This window comes from Sorghum bicolor, chromosome 10, assembly GCF_000003195.3.
Source record: "Sorghum bicolor cultivar BTx623 chromosome 10, Sorghum_bicolor_NCBIv3, whole genome shotgun sequence".
Taxonomy (NCBI): domain Eukaryota; kingdom Viridiplantae; phylum Streptophyta; class Magnoliopsida; order Poales; family Poaceae; genus Sorghum; species Sorghum bicolor.
Window position 1 is genome coordinate 4,517,887 of NC_012879.2, and position 20,874 is coordinate 4,538,760.

General features: G+C 43.2%; 1 protein-coding gene and 1 pseudogene across 1 annotated transcript; both read right to left on the bottom strand.

Moving 5' to 3' along the window:
• On the bottom strand, positions 3,008–4,220 carry LOC8155374 (26.2 kDa heat shock protein, mitochondrial). Its single transcript, XM_002488923.2, has 2 exons — positions 3,922–4,220; positions 3,008–3,797 (listed from the first exon to the last, which is right to left on the bottom strand). The coding sequence occupies exons 1-2, from the start codon at positions 4,142–4,144 to the stop codon at positions 3,349–3,351; spliced, it is 672 nt and encodes a 223-aa protein (XP_002488968.1). The 5' UTR covers positions 4,145–4,220; the 3' UTR covers positions 3,008–3,348.
• LOC8155432 lies at positions 4,390–5,321 on the bottom strand (annotated as a pseudogene).

A 20,874-nucleotide genomic window follows, 5' to 3' on the forward strand; every position in this document is an offset into this window, starting at 1 on the left:
TCACAAAGATGAATAATCTATGAAGGAGATGAGTGGGAGGAGTTTGCTTAGGCTCACAAGGATGTCAAGTATGCTAGAATGCCAAGAGAGTGAGCTCTAAGCCGGCCAACAACTATTTATAAGCCCCTCAAATAAATAGAGCCATTGGCTCTTTTACTGGGCAAAACACGGGGTCACCGGACGCTCAACCCCTGCGTCCGGTGCTCCAGAAACAGCCACGTGTCAGCACTTTGAATCTCACGCGTCGAACTCTAACGGTCACCTGCAGAGCACCGGACGCGGTCAAGTTGCCACCGGACGCGTCCGGTACTCACCGGACTTAAACTCAGGAAGGTCTGCAAACTCACGGGGTCATCGAACGCTGAGCACCGGACCGTCCGGTGCTCACCGGTCTCATACCCAGAGAGCATTGCAAAAATATAGAACAACAGACTCAAAATACCGGACGCTCCAACAGGGTCTAACCTGCGTCCGGTGCCTGGCGTCCGGTGCCTAACCCTAGTTGAGCCAGGCACTGCCTGCACACCGGACGCACAGACATAGCGTCCGGTGCCTCTGGGCCAGCCTCCGGTGAGTGTTTCTCAGCGAAAAACACTCCCGCGACTTCTCCAATTTTTCCACCGGCGCAATAGAAAATATGCACTTTATTTTCTTAAATTATGAGATGAAATTTTTAAATCTAGTTAGACTATAATTGAACAACAATTATCAAATAAAAACGAAAATGCTACGATACACAAAAGTAAAAAAATTTTGAAGGCCGGACTGGGACTGGGGAGACGAGATGAGGGCTTCAACATCGCACGCTACAAGTTTTGTTAGCCTCACCTAAAAGCAGTGGTACATGTAGATAAAAAATATAGAGCTATCAAAACTCACAACGGAGGCAACTGGTTTGGTGTGGTGTAAGTGGACAGCTTTATCTTCTTCTCTGTTGTGGACCAGTGGAGGCAGGTCCATTCTTGGGGACCAGTGGAGGCAGGTCCATTCTTTAGCTGCAACGCGCGCCACAGAGGATGCTTGGTTCTTTTGTCAGATGAAGCAATAGACTCCTCTGCAGGAAGCTCTGACGCACTGCAGAGCTACTACTCATGATGATTTGGATCTGAGGAGTAGACGTGGTAGCTGAGGCAGTAGTACACGGTGGTGCGTTGAGCGAAAAAGCAAACAGTAGGACTCAGGTCTTGTTCAGTTCACTTCGAAATCCAAAAAGTTTTTAAGATTTCCCGTCACATCGAATCTTGCGGCACATGCGTGAAGCACTAAATATAGACGAAAACAAAAACTAATTACACAGTTTATCTATAAATCACGAGACGAATCTTTTGATCCTAGTAGTTTATGATTGGACAATACTTATCAAATAAAAACGAAAGCGCTACATTAACGAAATCTGAAATTTTTTGGGAACTAAACAAGGCCTCAGAACTCACCGAAGAGGCTGGACGCTTGAGTCGCGCTGCGACGAGGCACGCTGGCACGGCACCTGCAGTGCTGCACCAGCCCCCGCCGTCTCCCGTTCTCAACTCTCTGCCGTCGTCCGGGTCCGCGTCTCGCAAACTTGCAAAAGCTAGCCGGGCCAGGGCCTCTGGAGCTCTGGGCTCTGGCGACCTTCCCCTTCTTCTGCTCTCCGTAGCTAGCGTGTGTCACGAGTCGGACCTCACTTACCAGACTTTTTTTTTCCGACAGGGTGTTTGGTGAAGATGTTAAAATTTGATAGTAATATAATATTTTTATTGTATTTAGAAATTAGTACCTAATCATAGATTAATTAGTTTAAAAAATTATCTCCCAAATTATTTTCTAGCTATATGTTTTTAGTTTTATAAATAATCTATGTACTTTTAGTTTCATAAATAGTCTATATGTAATACTTTATGCATATTTTCAAATATTCGATACGATAATGGTAAAATTTACCGCCTCCAACCAAATAGGACCACATATAACCCAGAAACAGGGCTACAGATGCTCATAGACCATCATAAAACATATACTCCCTCTATCCCAAATTAAGTATCGTTTCCAGTTTTCATGTTATAAGTTTGACTCAGTTTGTAGAAAATACGTACAATATTTATATCTCTAAATAAATTTGTTAAAAAACTAGATTTAAAGATCTTTTCAATAATACTAATTATGTAACATAAATATTAATATCTTTTAATATATATTTAATCAAAGTTATTTATTGAAAAGCAAAAACGACATTTATTTTGGGACGGAGGGAGTATGTACAATAGAAAATTTAGTTGAATTGCGGCCCCTTTAGATGTACTAATAACCAAAATAAGGCCTTGTTTGGTTCGTCTTGTTAAACTTTAACTTCCGTTACATCAAATGTTTAAACACATGTATGAAGTATTAAATATAGATTATTTACGAAACTAAAAACACAAGTAAAGAATAACCTACAAACTGAATCTTTTGAATGGACTAATTAGACCCTAATTACCAAATAAAATAAAAATACTGTGGTACCTATTAAACTTTCACGCTCCAAAGTCCAGACACTAGAAATACGTCCCGATCATCACTTCATAAGAAAAAAAAAAGAACAACTAGTACGTACTCACTCCATCCCAAATTGTAAGTCATTCCAATCTTAGAGAGTCAAACTTTTCTAAGTTTGACCAAATTTATATGATAAAATAATTATTATTATTATTATGATACCAACTAAATATTATTAGATTCTTTCTTAATTATATTTTCATAAAATAGTTACTTTACGTTACAAATCTTAGTATTTTTCTCTATAATTTTGGTCAAACGTGAAAATGCTTTGACTCTCCAAAATTCTTGGAATGACTTACAATTTGGAGTGGAGGGAGTATTTCACTAGTACTCGGGTTCAGAGATGAGATTATCAGTCATCACCCATCCAAGAAACTGCCAGGGTTGCTTTAGAGCCAATGACATCTCACAAAGATCATCAGTTCGGAATCTTCGGATCATCTATCCAACAATAAACGCAACTTCATAAAGACACAAGAATACGATCACGTACACAAAGGTCATATAGATGTCGACCATTAACTGCAGATGCCATTACCATTTGAAGTTCATCACGAGATCATACAGGAAACTAAACTTTGCAAGCTAAGTCGACGAAAAGAAAGGTAAACATGGCTGCCTCACATCAGGCACCACCACCAAAAAGCCAAAGCCCTCCGATCCCGGCCCGTTCGCAGCCACTGCTGCTCTGCATCAGAAACGACTACTATACTACATACTCATCCAGTAATGAAAACTACCACTAGTACGACTAGTTCATTGCAACTACGATATGGACTGCAACAAACCAGGAGACCAGATGGGAGGACCCATCCGATGCCCACCCACCCCCTACTCGATCTTGATGCCGAACACGTCCTTGCGCCCCTCGCCCTTGATCTTGGGCATGGTCAGGATGAGCACGCCGTTCTTCATCTCCGCCTTGATCTGGTCCATCTTGAAAGCCTGGGAGGGGAGGCCGATGCGGTAGATGTACCGTGCCGGGACCGGGACCGGGACCGGGACCTTGTCGTCGTCGCCCTCGGCGTCCTTGTCGCCCTCGGCATCCTTGTCGCCCTCCCCCTTGATCACCAGGACGTTCTTCTCCGCCCGCATCTTCACGTGCTCCTTCCCCAGCCCCGGCATCGCCACCTTCAGCTGCAACGCGTCGCCATCCTTCTTGGAGATCCACCAACCGCGCGGGGCCAAGCCGGTGATCATGGACCCCGCGCCGCCGCCGTCCTCCGCCAGCGCCAGCAGCAGGTCCCGCTTCGCAGCCTCGGGGAACAGGTCCAGCACGTCTGCAGGGCACAGAACCCCAAATCATCATCAGTGGCGGGTTCTCCCAAATTCGCTTCGCTATAGACAGGTTCGAGGAAATAACGGGAAGAGAAAACGGCCAACGCGAGGCGGCAATGCATATACCTCCGGTGAAGAGCTTGGGGATGGAGGGGTCCCGCTCAGGGCGGCCGTCGGCGGCGGCGGCGTCGTCCTTGCCGGTGGAGTCCTTGACGCCGTCGGAGGAGGAGCGTGGCCGCGCGTCTCCGGTGCGGAAGAGGTGGCGGGAGGACGCGGAGGGTGAGGCGAGGAGGTCCATGAGGAAGACGGGCTTCGGCGCGGCCACCATGGAAGCGACGGCGGAAGCCATGGATGGACCTCTCTCTCTCTCTCTCTCTCTGCCTCTTCTGTGCGATTGGGGTTTTGGTTTTGGACTCTAGCGGTGCGCTGCGAGAAATGCCTTGACAGCGACGGAAGTGTGGGGGGTTTAAATGCTGGAGGCTTTCTTGGGGGAGGGGATATGGCCTAGGGGAACAGAAGGTTCCAGAAGGCGCATCTTGCGCCATCGACGGTTGAAGTTGCTCGGAGTCCTGCTTTGCGATTCGTGCTGTCTCTCTACCGTGACGAAGTAAACTGTGTGTACACAAGCACGAACGTGAGTCGCTGAACCGTGGGGATGGGGGCATGGGGCAGGACAGGTTGCAAGGGATAGCATGCATAGAATTGTTTCCAAGTACTCCACGGTCCATCACAACTAACAAGTTCACAACTGGTGGTGATGAAATGTTCATGTAAATGGACCTTGATGTATTATGGCTTTATTAGCATTTTTACAATTGGAAGAAAGTCGTAGAGTTGATTTGTACATTGATGACACATTCAGTGGATGCAAACACGTAAAAACACACATCATCATCATCTTACAGAGTACAGACGGAGTGATGGTACATTGATCGGCCGATGTGGCAGCAGAATCCGTGTATGTATGCCGGCAAGCAACAAGGTACACGTACGAGTAGTACGTGAGCTCTGGACTTGAAGCAGGGGATGGTGGCCCTGATGACGACCTGGTACGGTGACACCGCCGCAAGCGCCGCTCCGGCGAACGGCCCCGCCCATAAGATCCACTGTCACCACCATCCAATATGCAAGCATTGCAATTGCAATAATCGTCATCGTCAGAAGATAATAATTTTGGTTAGTCCATATTGGCACCATAAATATGCCTACGGTAGATGACTGGATGTGCAAACTTACGTGGCTGTGCCACCCGTGCGGGCAGCGGGCTGTCGTACGTAGATGATGGTGGCGCCGAGGCTCCTGGCGGGGTTGATCGATCGATCCTGGTGCCGGTGATCGGGATGGTGGTGAGGTGCACCAGAAACACGGCGAAGCCGATGGGCACAGCCAGCGGGGCCAGCACAGGGATGTGGGAGTCCCTCGCGTTGCGTTTGGCGTTCGGTGGCGGAGAAGGCGGTGTATATGGATGCCATGGTGCCGCACCAGGAGGGGGACTTGCTCACGCCCATCACCGTCAGCACCGTCATGTAGAGCTAGGAAGAGGAAGGTGGCCGCAAACTCGGCGATGCTGGTTGCCGGCACGGTAGGACCACGACATGAGAGCTGACGATTTGCTGCATGCTACCATTACCAACAATGGCAGCACATGTTGGCGGGGATAGACGGGCCGGTCGAGGTAGGGAGGCAGGCTAGGCGATGAGGATGGTGGCCAGGCGGTTTAGGTGCACTGGCGTTTGTAGCGACGACTAGGCTAGGGAGGGGCGAGGGTGCCATGACGGAGCTCGGAGCTCAGCGTCTCCAACGAACATGGCTATGGTGGAGCTCTGGCAAGAGGGGAAGGAAAAGAAGGCAGCCACCGTAACCCTAGCACCTTTGGTGGAGCGATGGCCGGTGGTGGGGCGAGGACGATAGCAAGGGAGGGAGCGGCGGAGGAGGGGCACAGGGAGGAAGAAAGGGCGTAGGGGAAGAGGCTGGGTGCGAGGACGCGGTTCGGTCACATGATAACCTTGCCCATGTGGAATACCTCAAAATAAAGTAGATAGAATAGCGATGGAGGACCAAATCGCTAGGAGGAGCTCTAAAGAATTGGATTACCAACAAAGAAGGTGCTGGCTGGAGCCTGCGAACAGTCGTCGTGGCTTTTGGACCCATGACCCTTCGGATAGGGAATGATTAGAATGGAGCTGACTCAACTTGCTGCAAGGGTATAATAATAGCTAATATAAAGGTAACGAGCCAGTATAAGAAGATAAATCCAACTATGGTATGGAACTTTATATGGTTGTATATTTGAAATCTAATGGTGCATGACACAAGTTTTCGCTCACCATTGTCCAGTTAAAATAGTTGAGTGACATGTCGAGGCTAGGTCACGTGCGGAGTTTGGATTCATCCATAGAATTAGTACTTTTGTGCATATATACATGTGTTCCTAAAAAAACTGTAATGACCACAGTACGTTTCTCTTTTCTATTTTCTTCATTTTATCCTAAATACTACTTTATGAGTGTGCATGCTCATGCACACCGCGCCACACATTACTCCCTCCTCACTCACGCTCTCACACATCATCTCCACGCCTCTCTCCCCTACGGGTGACAACCTTCCCAGAGCCTACAACTGCGTGGCCGCGCCTCACCAGATCCGCCCGCCAGCGACCCACCTCCTCTCTCGTGTGTGACCATGGTGGATGCGGCGGAGGCACCACCAGATCTGGACATGGTGGCGGTGCCACCAGATCTGACCGCGGTGGTGGCGGATCCACCGGATGCAACGACAGTGATACTGGATCCACCAGATCTGGCAGCGGCGGTGGTGGATCCACCAGATGTGGCGGTAGCGATGGTGGATCAGCCAGATCTGATGGTGGTGATGATGGCAGCGCCAGGTAGGCCTCCTCCTCTCTTTCTCTCCTATTTCCTCTCTCCTCTAGGGTTCTGCCAAGTTGTCCCTTCTTCTTCCCCAACTCCTATGGGCTATTGAATGGCCGACGAGGAGAGAGAGGTAGGCTAGGTGGTGGGAATGGTCGATGGGCGGTTTAGAGGAGCTAGCGGTGGCAGGGGTAGTTGAACCAGGTCGAGGCGGGGGAGGCTCGCTGGAGCTATTGAAGATGGCGGCGGATGAGCTCACTGGAGCTAGAGAAGCTGCTGAGTTAGTTGGTAGAAAATGCTGCAAAACAAATTTGGAGCTATCCAATAATTTGTACCAAATGGCCCCTTAAATAAGTATGATTACATTCTTATAGCCCTCCTATGTGTCATATAAACGCACACCACACTTACATTATAGAGTATCGTATGAGTGCTTGTATCCCCCAATCATGTGGCTATGAATAATCCTATTGGGCATCCCATGAATCTTGCATGGACATATGTGGTTAAGTAGGGCAGTAGCATAGATTTCCAAAACAAAATCTCAAACCTTCCTCGCGGTTGTGCCTGTTCGAAAAACAAATCCATTATCTTCATCCCTAGGTCCGGGCCTGTGCATGGGCAAATAGAGTAGGGAGAAGCTACCTACTTTAGCTTCATCAGGTGTCAACGACATGTCTCAGCGGGATTTCTAGAGCTCCACACGAGGAGGACCCCCCCTTCTAGACTGGTTAGTAGAAAATGTTGCAAAACAACTTTGGGAGCCATCCAATAATCTTGACCTAACGGTCCATTCATAAGCCCTCATATGTGTTATACACACACAACACACTACATTACAAAGTACCATATGAGTGCATGTGTCCCCCTATCATGTGCCTAGAGATAAAGCTATTGGGCATATGTACCTAGAATCTCACATGGGCATATGTAGTTAAAGTAGGGTAGTAGCACAGATTCTCAAAACATGATCTCAAACCTTCCTCGTGGTTAGTATCTATCATGTGTAGTACTTATGGATCCCATTTATGGAAAGTGGAATGCCTCTGAGATCAAAGTGGTGAAAGCTCTCAACACTAGCCATAGTGCCAAGAGTACCTATGCCTATGACATAAACAATAAGAAAATTGACATTGTGGATGTGCTCCAAGCAAGGTTTCCCACAAAGGAGAAGCATAAGGTAACCAACTTGTACGCTAATCTCATGGTGGAGAAGATGCATATGATGTTGAGCAGCAACCAACATGCAACAGTGGGTGGCAAGCTTGTTAATGACATGTTTGGGATGCTAGTGGAGTATCCAACCATGGATGTCTTGGGTGGCAATTTGTAGCCAACCAAATCCTCAGAAGAAAAGAGGCAACGTCCGAGGTTTTGGACCATAAATGAACACAAGTAATGATTTTCTATGTACTCTGAATTTTGTTTCACACGCTCATGAGTTTTTATCCGTATATTTATTTTCCCTATTTTGAAAATGTTTGTCACATTTTCCATGCAAATTATTGTTAAATATATTAGAATGTCATGTGGGGTATGGTATTGATTGTTTTTTCAATCAATGTGCGGGTGAAAGGTCCTTGTTTGGTTTTGGTAATTGAGTGACAACTTAGGTGGACTAATAGTATTTATGTGAGATACACAGGAGATTAGTCCACAGGTGATGATGTGATGATGGAGGAGCTCATTGCATATGAGACATGACATGGAGTCATGTGACCAAGGTGGAGAAGATCAAGATGAGGCTTGGCTTGATGGACCGGTTGCAAGAGTGAAGGGCAAGTCGGAGACTTTGAAGCGAGGGACCGCGTGTGACGGTGAAGCTTGAGCAAGACTTGGCACCGATGGACCGAGGCAACGGTGAAGAGCAAGTGAGGTCAAGATCGATGAACCAATACGGTCACGTGATGATATGAAGTGGATCATATCATTTGGTAACTAGTTGGTGCATGTGTTGCATCAACATTGGAGGAGATGGAATGGAAAGCGCAAGGCAAAGGTACAACCTAGGGCTTTTCCATTTCACCGGTCATAGGTGTGTAGAGAAGTTGATGACCGGATTTAGGATAGATGGCCGTACTATCAAGGGGGGCAAACTTGTTTGCATATCGGTCATCTAGTGCCACTTGAGCGATCTAACTTTGCATACGTGTTAGGATCGAGTGGCGTGGCAAGTTTGAGAGGCTAACTCCTTTGGGAAAATAATTGTGAAAATGCTAACACACATGCACATGGTGGTGTACACTTGTTGGTGTTGGCACACTTTACTTGTCGGTGCTTTTGAGAAAATTAAGTGCATATTTTCTATTGCGCCGGTGGGAAAATTGGAGAAGTTGCGGGAGTGTTTCTCGCTGAAAAACACTCACCGGACGCTGGTGCTGGCAGCACCGGACGCTGGTCCAGAGCGTCCGGTGTGGTGTCTGTGGCGCAGGTGTGCACCGGACGCACCGGAGTGAGTCCGGTGCTCAGCGTCCGGTGTGCGGACGGTTTGGCGACCCTCTCTGTGCATGAGTCCGGTGAGCACCGGACGCTCAGGGTGCGTCCGGTGACCGTGCGAGTTTGCGGAGCTCTCTGCGCACGAGTCCGGTGTGCACCGGATGCATCCGGTGTGGACTAGTTGAGCGTCCGGTGGTGCTGTGTCAGGCGCGAGCGCGAGGTAGCCGTTGGCGGCAACGGTCGAGTTCAAACGGCTAGTGACACGTGGCTGACGCCTGAGCACCGAACGCTGGGGGTTGAGCGTCCGGTGGCTCCTTGTGAGCGTCCGGTGCTCACGTGTTTTGCCCAGTGAAGGGGCAACGGCTAGTTTAGCCCTTGGGGCTATAAATAGAAGTGGTGGCCAGCCTTGGCTGGTGCTGAGCACCCTTGGGACTTAGTGTCCTTACTTGGGGAGTGCTAGTGAAGCTTCTAACTCACATATGCTTGATAGTGTTCATCCGATTGTGTGAGTGAGCGATTCTAGTGCGTTGCATTGAGAGATTGCATCGAGTGGCACTAGGTGTTCATGTTGCAAGCCGGTGGTGCTTGTTACTCTTGGAGGTTGCCACCTCCTAGACGGCTTGGTGGCTTGTGACTTCGTCGAAGCACGCAAGGAGATTGTGCGGTGCTCCGGAGAAGAGATTGTGAGGGGTACGATGCTCACCCCGCGGGGATCGCGAAGAGCAACTCTAGTTGAGCGAGACGTGAAGAGCGACAAGTGGTCCGGCCGGGTCAAGTGCTAGAGCTTGTGGTAAGCACTCCACGTGGGGGAGTGTGACTTGCGGGTCACCACTAGCAAGAGGACTGGCGGCAACCTTGGAGCTTGTCTCAACGGGGACGTAGCTTGGTGGCAACCAAGTGAACCTCGGGAGAAAATCATCGTGTCAACATTGTTCTTCCCATTGGTTTGCAAGTCCCTAACACAAGCTTGTTCTTACATTTATATACTTGTGCTTGTGTAGTTGCTCTTGTAATTAGTTAGCTTGTGTAGCTTGCTAGTTACCTTCTTGCTTGTGTAGCTAGAAGTAGTTCCCTTGCGTGACTAATTTGGTTTGTGTAATCTTGTTAGTCACATTGCTTAGTTTGTGTAGCTAAGTAAGTTGCGCTCTCTAATTTGGCATTAGTTGCCTTGTTATTGAGCTTGCTAGTGAGCTTAGGCTTTGTGCGCTTTGCCTCACTAGTTTGTGTAGGAGCTCCCTCGGTTTGTAAAGTACTAGTTGCATAGGTTTGTGTGACCTTGCTCCTAGAATTGATTAGGTGAGCTCTTGCTAAGGTAGCACCTTGCTTGCTTGTTTAGGATCTTTTTAAGGTGCTAGAGAATTTAGATAGAGGGGTGTAGTCTTGGCTAGACTGATAGTTTTAATTCCGCATTTGTTTCGGTTAGCCGGCGCAATAAATTTAAGAAAGGACTATTCACCCCCCTAGTCCGCCATCTCGACCCTTCAGCGGGTATTGATTATGATGATACATTTGATATTTGTCATTATATTAGACACTAGATGTGTATTCATATGCAAATGTTTCATTCTGAACCCTGTCCCAATGTAGGAATTTCCCCTATGGTTTGCGTTTATATAGTTGAAGCGACTAGAAGAACATCTCCAAGCACTTTGTTACAACCATGACACCATTGCAAATCTCAAGCCACACCCAAAAGCAGGTTAGTGTACTTCATCATCGTACAAGAAGCAAAGGTTAAGAAAATGTAGTAGGCACATACTCCCTCTGTATACGATTTAGAAGTTGTTTAGGACAACGACACGATCTCCAAAACACAACATTGGCGTCTTATTTTTATAAAAGTATTTAGGAAAAATGATATATGTATACTTTTAAAGTATTTTTCAACACAAATCTATTTATATAATTTTCACATTTATAAACTCAACAATTTAAAAGTTATTGATGATTTATATTCTCAATATTTGACCCAAACCTTGTCCAAAACGACTTCTAAATTCTATAAAGAGGGAGTATATTTGAACTACAAAAATGTAGTAGGCACATATATTCATGTGTAAAAACTTGATTAAGAACTATATACTAGTAGAGAACAAACTTTTAGTTCGAGGCTTTAGACCCAGCTATTTTTGGGTCTGGGACTAAAGAAAGCATTAGTCCCGGTTAGAGCTACCAATTGGAACTCAAGTCCCTTACCCAACGGTTAGAGCCATAACTTCTGCAGACCTTTTAGTCTCAGTTGGTGTCACCAACTTAGACTAAAGATTTTCCGCCTAGGACCAAAGGTTCTCCAAGGTGAATTTAAAAGAAGAGCATCCAAAACTTTGTCAAATGTGTTATGACTAGGACTAAAAGCCGGATCTTTAGTCTCGGATCCGTAGTCCTGGTTGGGAAACCAGGATCCGTAGTCCTGGTTGGGAAACCAGGACTAAAGGCCAGTTCCCAATCGGTATTGAAGTCCACATGTACTAGTGATATATACTCTACACGCATGCATGCAGTCAGTATAATAACTGCATAACTGAGCATGGAAAGGAGATTTTCAATTGCTATATATTGACTAAAATGTCGTCTATATATGATGAGCCAATTAATAAGCTTAGTAAAAAAGCATTCCAATCTACCGTATGTACTAGCCACCTTCAACCCCAGCAAATTTAAAATGTGACTCCAGCAGCGGCAGCCCAGCCCACAAGAGAAGACGTCATTTTGTCATCCTTTGCACAGGCCGGCAAGCTGCAATGGCATGCAAGGCACAAAACCGGTACGTGGACGGGTGTCTTGACTCCACTAAGGCCCCTGTTGTCTCATAGTCATATGAGATTCTTTTGAAAAAAAAATTGTCATGTGGTTAGCATGTATATATTCTCGGGTGCATCGCGGTGGAGGGGATTTTGGCTTGACATGGAATCGATCGTGGCGTGAAAACTGAAAACCGGAAGTCACGGTAGGAACTAGGAAGGAATCATCATGATCTTTATCGATGGTAAGGTTAAAAAACAGACAGGGCTGGTTTGTGTGGTGAGAAAAAAAAAAAACAGCCCAGGTGTTGTGTGCAGTGGGGATCAGCGGTTGTGTGCTCTCGGCACTCTCACTACTACAGAATGAGGCATTGGTTGATGTCTAAAATGGCCAAAAACCTCGGCCATTTTGCGGCCCGGGGTTAAAGACCCCTTTAACACCGGTTCGTAACACGAACCGGTGCTAAAGGGTCCTGCCCAACGGCTACTGACAGGTGCTGTCGGGGCAGAGACCCTTTAGCACCGGTTCGTATTACAAACCGGTGCTAAAGGGGTCCCTTTAGCACCGGCCAGAGCCCCGGGCCGAGGCAAACCCTTTAGCACCGGTTTGTGTTACAAACCGGTGCTAAAAGGTAACCCTTTAGCACCGGTTGTTGCTCTGAACCGGTGCTAAAGGTCCGGTTTATAGGCCGGCTCCCTCCTCCCCTCTGCCCATTTGAAACCGAGAGCACCATTGTTGTTCTTGGAGCTTCTTCTTGCTTGTTCTTCATTTGTTCTTCATCTCCAACGCCCATCGTTGATCTTCTTCGACTCCGTCATCGTCTCTTCGCGCTTAGAGGTGACTAACTTCAGCCTTTCTTATCTTTTTCATGTTGTTTTTGGCTTGTGATGTTCCCATCATTTTTTAGCTCAAATCCACTTTGTTATTTTGAATCATTCACATGAATTATTATCCATATATATATATCATATTTCATGGTTGACCTAGTTTTAATATATTTTGCAAGAATGAATTATAGTATATTTTTATGATCATAGAAAGTAGGATAGTTCAAATTAATTGGTTTGTTAATATCACTTGATTTATTTTTATTACTACATATAATGTCCATTGTATCATACATGTTTACTAGTAAATGTGGAATTTATAATTGTTTTAAAATTGAGTATGGATAGTAGATGGCAACCGTGACCGGGTCTTCCGTCTCTCAACGGGTTCAAAAGCGATACCGTCCGGAACTCCCTCTCATTACTTGTGGCAAGTGTGGGCAGAAGATTTTGATGGAGTACAAAGTGTCGAAAGAGGGAGTAAACAAGGGTCGTATATTCTACAAGTGTCCAGATCGTAATGTGAGTTATTTCCAGACATTTGCTTATATATGTGCATATTTTTTTAAATGATATTAATTAAACTTTTGATTCTCTCTTTTAATTTCAGTGGGACGGTACCGGCGGATGTACAGGTTGGTACTGGGAGGAAGAATACATTGAACACATTAAGAAATCTTTTGCACAGGTGGTTGAGGCTGAAGGTGGTGAGGCAGTGAGCCGACGAAAGAAGTTCAATGAAGTTGATCAAGCGAATGATCTATCTATTATAGTTGGGATCGGACGCGAACTAATTATGTTGCTTAAGTGCATTTTAGTTTTATTTTTTTTAATGCTAGTTGCGATTGTATTTGTTGTAGCCAAGCTTTTCTAAATTAATCAACTATGTATCTTAGACATGTTGTGCAATAAGATGAGAAACTATATGTGTGCATGGTTTTCATAATATATATGTTATCTTTAATGCAGATGGTAACACGTAATTGGATGTATAATGCCGATCGGCGCTCCGAAGAGTTCATTAATGGCGTGCACTATTTCTTAAGTGTGGCCGAGTCAAATAAGAGGGACGGTTTCATGTGCTGTCCATGTGCCGTGTGCAAGAATTTGACGGAATATTCTAACTCAAGAACTCTTCATTCACACTTATTAAAGTCTGGTTTCGTACCAAACTATATTTGTTGGACCAAACATGGAGAAAGCGGGATTATAATGGATGAAGGTGAAGAAGAAGAAGAATTGGACCATGCCAATATTATTGCTCAGTACGGTGGCTTCAATGATGTTGCAATGGGGGGAGATAATGAAGAAGAGGTGGCGGCAGAAGATGATCGGGGCGATGATGCTTTTGGTGATGCCATCCGTGATGCACAAAGAGAATGTGAAAGTGATAAAGAGAAAGCCAAGTTCGAGCGCATGCTAGAGGACCACAGGAAATCGCTATATCCCACCGCTGAAGAGGGGCAAAAAAAGCTGGGTACCACACTAGAATTGCTGCAATGGAAGGCAAAGAATGGTACATCTGACAAGGCATTTGGGCAGTTATTGAAGATCATAAAAAAGATGCTTCCGAAAGGCAACGAATTGCCCACCACTACGTATGAAGCAAAACAGGTTGTCTGCCCTTTGGGATTAGAAATCCAGAAGATACACGCATGTCCTAATGACTGCATCCTCTACCGTGGGGAGGAATACGAGAATTTGGATGCATGTCCAGTATGTAAGGCATCACGGTATAAGATTAGACGAGATGATCCTGGCGATGTTGAGGGTGAAGAACGTCATAGGAAGAAAATTCCAGCCAAGGTTATGTGGTATGCTCCTATAATACCACGATTAAAACGTCTGTTCAGAAATAAGGACAATGCAAAGTTGTTGCGGTGGCATAAAGAAGACCGTAAGATAGACAATATGCTGAGACACCCTGCCGATGGATCCCAGTGGAGAGCGATAGACAGAGAATTCTCAGATTTTGCAAATGATGCTAGAAACTTGCGGTTCGCCTTAAGTACAGATGGTATGAATCCTTTCGGTGAGCAGAGCAGTAGTCACAGCACTTGGCCAGTTACTCTATGTATCTACAACCTTCCTCCATGGCTATGCATGAAGCGGAAGTTTATTATGATGCCGGTGCTTATCCAAGGACCGAAGCAACCTGGCAATGACATAGATGTCTACCTTAGGCCATTAGTTGAGGAACTTCAACTTTTATGGAGCAAACCAGGAGTTCGCGTGTGGGATGAGTACAAACAAGAGCACTTTGACCTACGAGCATTGCTGTTTGTAACAATCAATGATTGGCCAGCTCTGAGTAATCTTTCAGGCCAGTCAAACAAGGGATATAATGCATGCACACATTGTTATGAAGACCTTGACTGTGTATTTTTGAAAAAATGTCGAAAGGTCGTGTACCTTGGCCACCGTCGGTTTCTTCCTGTGAACCACCCAGTACGAAAGAAAGGCAAGCATTTTAAAGGCAAGGCAGACCACCGGACCAAACCTCTCAATCGAACCGGGGATGATGTACTCGAAATGGTCAAGGATATAAAAGTGGTATTTGGAAAGGGACGAGGCAGCGAACCTATTCCCAAGGATGCTAAGGGACACGTACCCATGTGGAAGAAGAAATGCATATTTTGGGAGCTACCTTACTGGAATGTCCTAGAGGTCCGCAACGCGATCGACGTGATGCACCTGACAAAGAATCTTTGTGTGAACTTGCTCGGATTCATGGGTGTCTACGGGAAGTCTAAGGATTCACTTGAAGCACGACAAGACTTGCAGCGCATGAAAGAACGAGACAACCTGCATCCAGAAAAGACAGATGATGGACGTCATTACTTAAGCCCTGCTAGCTACACTCTGAGCAAAGAAGAGAAGGAAAGCATGTTTGAATGTCTTAGCAGCATCAAGGTCCCATCTGGATTCTCCTCCAATATCAAGGGAATAATTAATGTGCCAGAAAAGAAATTCCTGAACTTGAAGTCCCATGACTGTCACGTTCTAATGACGCAATTGCTGCCGGTCGTTTTAAGAGGAATTCTACCTCCACACGTACGTCTAGCCACCGTAAAGCTATGTGCATTCCTCAATGCAATTTCTCAGAAGGCAATCAATCCAGAGCAACTAGCTACTCTGCAGAATGATGTCGTTCAATGTCTCGTCAGCTTTGAGTTGGTGTTCCCTCCATCCTTCTTCGATATCATGACACACCTCCTAGTTCATCTGGTCAAAGAGATTCGTATTCTCGGTCCTGTGTTCCTACACAACATGTTCCCCTTCGAGAGATTCATGGGTGTCCTAAAGAAATATGTCCATAGTCGTTCCCGGCCAGAAGGAAGCATTGCCAAGGGCTACGGAACAGAGGAGGTCATAGAGTTCTGTGTTGACTTTATTCCAGACCTTGACCCAATTGGCATTCCTGAATCTCGACACGAGGGCAGACTCAGCGGAAAGGGAACACTTGGGAAGAAAACATATATTGGTACGGGAAACGATTACTTCAATAAAGCACACTACACAGTTCTCCAGAACTCCTCATTGGTGGAACCATATGTTGAGGTACACAAAGATTACCTACGGTCCCAGTGGCCCGGGAAGAATGAAGCTTGGATAATGCGTCAGCACATGGAAACTTTTGGCGATTGGTTGCGCAAAAAATGTCAAGGTGATGAAAACATTGATGAGCAGCTTTATTTGTTGGCCAGGCAACCATCATGGCATGTCCTCACATACAAAGGGTACGAGATAAATGGTAACACATTTTACACAGTTGGCCAAGATAAAAGGAGCACCAACCAAAATAGTGGTGTACGCGTGGATGCCACGGATCCAAATGGGAACAGGCAAACATATTATGGACGCATAGAAGACATATGGGAACTAGTCTATGCAGCTAATTTTAAAGTTCCTTTGTTCCGGTGCCAATGGGTGAAGATGACCGGAGGTGGGGTAATAGTCGACAAGGAGTATGGGATGACAACCGTGGACCTTAACAATAGTGGGTTCAAAGACGAACCATTCGTCCTTGCTGCAGACGTGAGTCAGGTGTTCTATGTCAAAGATATGTCTACGAAACCAAAGAGAGGAAAAAATGATGACCACTCAATCATCAATGAGCCAAAGCGCCACATTGTCCTTTCTGGGAAAAGAAACATTGTCGGAATTGAGGACAAGTCAGACATGTCAGGCGATTACGAAAGGGATGATCGAATTCCGCCCTTCATAGTCAACAAAGACCCAAGCATTCTGTTAAACAATGAGGATACTCCATGGTTACGACAGGATCATAACCAAGGGTCATACGTCAAGAAGAAGTTCACTGTTGTGTCGGCTTGACTTTTCCATTTGGGACAATCTAGGGTTCGGTCAAAGAGTGTGTTTGTAAAAACCAATGCTTTGACTTTGGTCAAACTTGGTCAAATAACCCATTTGATGACTTGAAATGAAAAAAGTTTGAATACAAAGTTGTTAGAGATCATCAAAATCTATATTTTATATATTGTCCATTTTTCCATTTGGATAATTTTGAGCCAATCCTAATTACATTTCTATAAAATCCAAGACGGGTTTTGGTCAAATTTGGTCAAATGACAAACTAAATTACTTCAAATGAAAATATTTTGAATACCAAGTTGTTAGATATCTTCAAGATCTAAACTTTTTATATACACAACTTTTCCATTTGAGAAAGTCTAAGTTAACAATACCCACCAATTCTTGAATCTCACACAAACTATATGAAACTATATGTGTCAATTGTGGATTTTCAACTACACCTTCCCAAAACTTTGTCAAATGCAAAAATGGTCTGTATATGAAATGTATATTTTGATGAGTGGAACAATATTGGTATTCATGACTTTTCCATTCGAGACCATCTAGGGTTCCGAAACCGCTGCGTGGCTATGAGTTCTATGAAAATTCAAAATTCAGTGGTACAAACTTTTCCAAATGAAAAGTTGACCATTAGACAAAATGTAGAACTTGATGAGTGTAGCAAACTTTGTATTCATGACTTTTCCATTTGAGACAATCTAGGGTTCGGTCAAAGGGTGTGTTTGTAAAAACCAATGCTTTGACTTTGGTCAAACTTGGTCAAATAGCCCATTTGATGACTTGAAATGAAAAAAGTTTGAATACAAAGTTGTTAGAGATCATCAAAATCTATATTTTATATATTGTCCATTTTTCCATTTGGATAATTTTGAGCCAATTCTAGTTACATTTCTATAAAATCCAAGACGGGTTTCGGTCAAACTTGGTCAAATGACAAACTAAATTACTTCAAATGAAAATATTTTGAATACCAAGTTGTTAGATATCTTCAAGATCTAAACTTTTTATATACACAACTTTTCCATTTGAGAAAGTCTAAGTTAACAATACCCACCAATTCTTGAATCTCACACAAACTATATGAAACTATATGTGTCAATTGTGGATTTTCAACTACACCTTCCCAAAACTTTGTCAAATGCAAAAATGGTCTGTATATGAAATGTATATTTTGATGAGTGGAACAATATTGGTATTCATGACTTTTCCATTCGAGACCATCTAGGGTTCCGAAACCGCTGCGTGGCTATGAGTTCTATGAAAATTCAAAATTCAGTGGTACAAACTTTTCCAAATGAAAAGTTGACCATTAGACAAAATGTAGAACTTGATGAGTGTAGCAAACTTTGTATTCATGACTTTTCCATTTGGGACAATCTAGGGTTCGGTCAAAGGGTGTGTTCATCATGATATATATTTTTATATTTTTTATTTGATGAAAATTATACCCAACTAGCATTCCTAGTAATAAATAACAAAAATAAAAAGTTTTACGTCAATATGATGTGAAAATAAATTTCCAGTTCATTGGATATAGTTTTTGTAAATTTATTGGAATAATATATTTTTGCATTAACAAAATACTAAACAATTCTTACAAAATCATTGCAAATTATAAAAATACAATAAGATATTTAAGTTTAAAAGTTTTCATGTGTATATTAAAACAAATTACAATATATGTCACTGTTTAAAAAACATTATGCAAAATATTTAATTTACTATACAATTTATAATATAAACTGTATATATAAAACAATTAAAAATCACTAAACTAAAAAAATGGGCCTTTAACACCGGCCCATAGTGGGAACCGGTGCTAAAGGGTCCGCCCCTATATAAGCAGCCGGCTCCCTGGATCAGGCAGTTCTTTCGTCTTCGTCTTCGTTCCAGCGCCGCCGCGGTCGTTTCGTTCTCGCCGCCGTCGTTTCGTTCTCGACTCCCTCGCCGCCGCGACCACCGTCTCCACCAGCGCCGCCGCGGCTCTCCACCAGCGCCGCCGCGCCCCTCCTCCAACGCCGCCGCCGCGGGCCACGGCCAGATCGAGCGCGCGGGCCTCCAACATCCCACGTCGATCTTCTTTCCTGATCTCTCCGGCCAGCGCTGCTAAGTATAGATCGAGAACGCCATTGATTAATTATGTATTTATATAGACTAGCTAGACCAGAAATATATATACAAAAAATATTACATATATATACATAAATTAATACTACAAATCAAAACACCATATACATATATATATTTTTATGTATTTTTATGTATATATGGTGTTTTGATTTGTTGTATTATTTTTTGTATATATTTTTATGTATATACATAAATTAATACTACAAATCAAAACACCATATACATATATATACATTTATATATTTTTATGTATATATGGTGTTTTGATTTGTTGTATTATTTTTTGTATATATTTTTATGTATATATATATATGTAATATTTTTTGTATGTATGTATATTTTTTTTAACATATATACACACATATATATAGTTTGTATGTATGAATTATAATTGTTTGTATGTATATATTATTTTTTTAATATATTATTCTAGTATATATATATATAGTATGTATGTATGTTTTATTTTTTGTATATATGTATTATTTTTTGTATGTATGTATATTATTTTTTGTACATATATATACACACACATATATATAGTTTGTATGTATGAATTATAATTGTTTGTATGTATGTATGTATGTATGTATGTATTATTTTTTTAATATATTATTTGTAGTATATATATTGTATGTATGTATGTTTTATTTTTTTTATATATGTATTATTTTTTGTACATATATACACACACATATATATAGTTTGTATGTATGAATGTATTATTTTTTTAATATATTATTTGTAGTAGTTTTTTTAGTATATATTTGTTGTATATTATTCTTGTATCATATTTTATTTTCTAGTGTTTTGTAAATATTATTGTTTGTACTATATTATTCTAGTATTGTTTTTATTCTAGTGTATTACTTGGCTTAAAAGATTCTAGTATTATTTTTAGAGCACTCCAACACTTTAATTTGTAGTAGTACTAGTAGTAGTATATAAGTCTCTAATATATGTTCTAGTAGTGTTTAGCCACTAAATTTATTCTAGTAGGGTTTTGTATATATTTTTGTTTGTACTATATATTATTCTACTTTTTTTTATTAATGTATTACTTGGCTTAAAAGATCCTAGTATTATTTTTAGAGCACTCCAACACTTTCATTTGTAGTAGTATTAGTGTATTTCTTATCTTATATAGAATATATATATATGTATGGTTGCAGACATAGAAATGGCTGACCATCCTCATGATGATCCTGATTATATGGAAGCTGCCATTCAAAATATAATCGACGACGGTAGTCAGTACTTCGTTGATTACCACGACATCATGCAAGGCAATCGTACTGAGCAACAAGAGGGCAATGCCCCTGAGCAACAACTTGTCGTGCAACAAGAAGAAAATACTGGCGAGGTATGTAAATGTAAACATATATAAATAATGCATCTCTTACATTAGGTTTTAGACTTATTACTTGGTTATTAATTTAGTATTTTTGTTTCTATATGTACGTGTAGCCTTCTGGATCGACCTCTACGGGGAGAAGCGTACCTCCACGAGGACCAAAGAAGCCGTTGGAGGGCCGCTATGTAATCTCTGAGTTTGAGATAGCTACAGGCAGACCACTTGGTGAGCATGCAAATAAATATGTTAATCACTGTGGATATCTTGTGAGAGATCAAATACCGATCAGTTGTCGTGAATGGAGAGAGAAGCGAGGTGCTCCTGAGATCAGTTTTGTCTCTGATCGTGACAAGGAGTTAGTTTGGAAAGCGGTCACAGACGT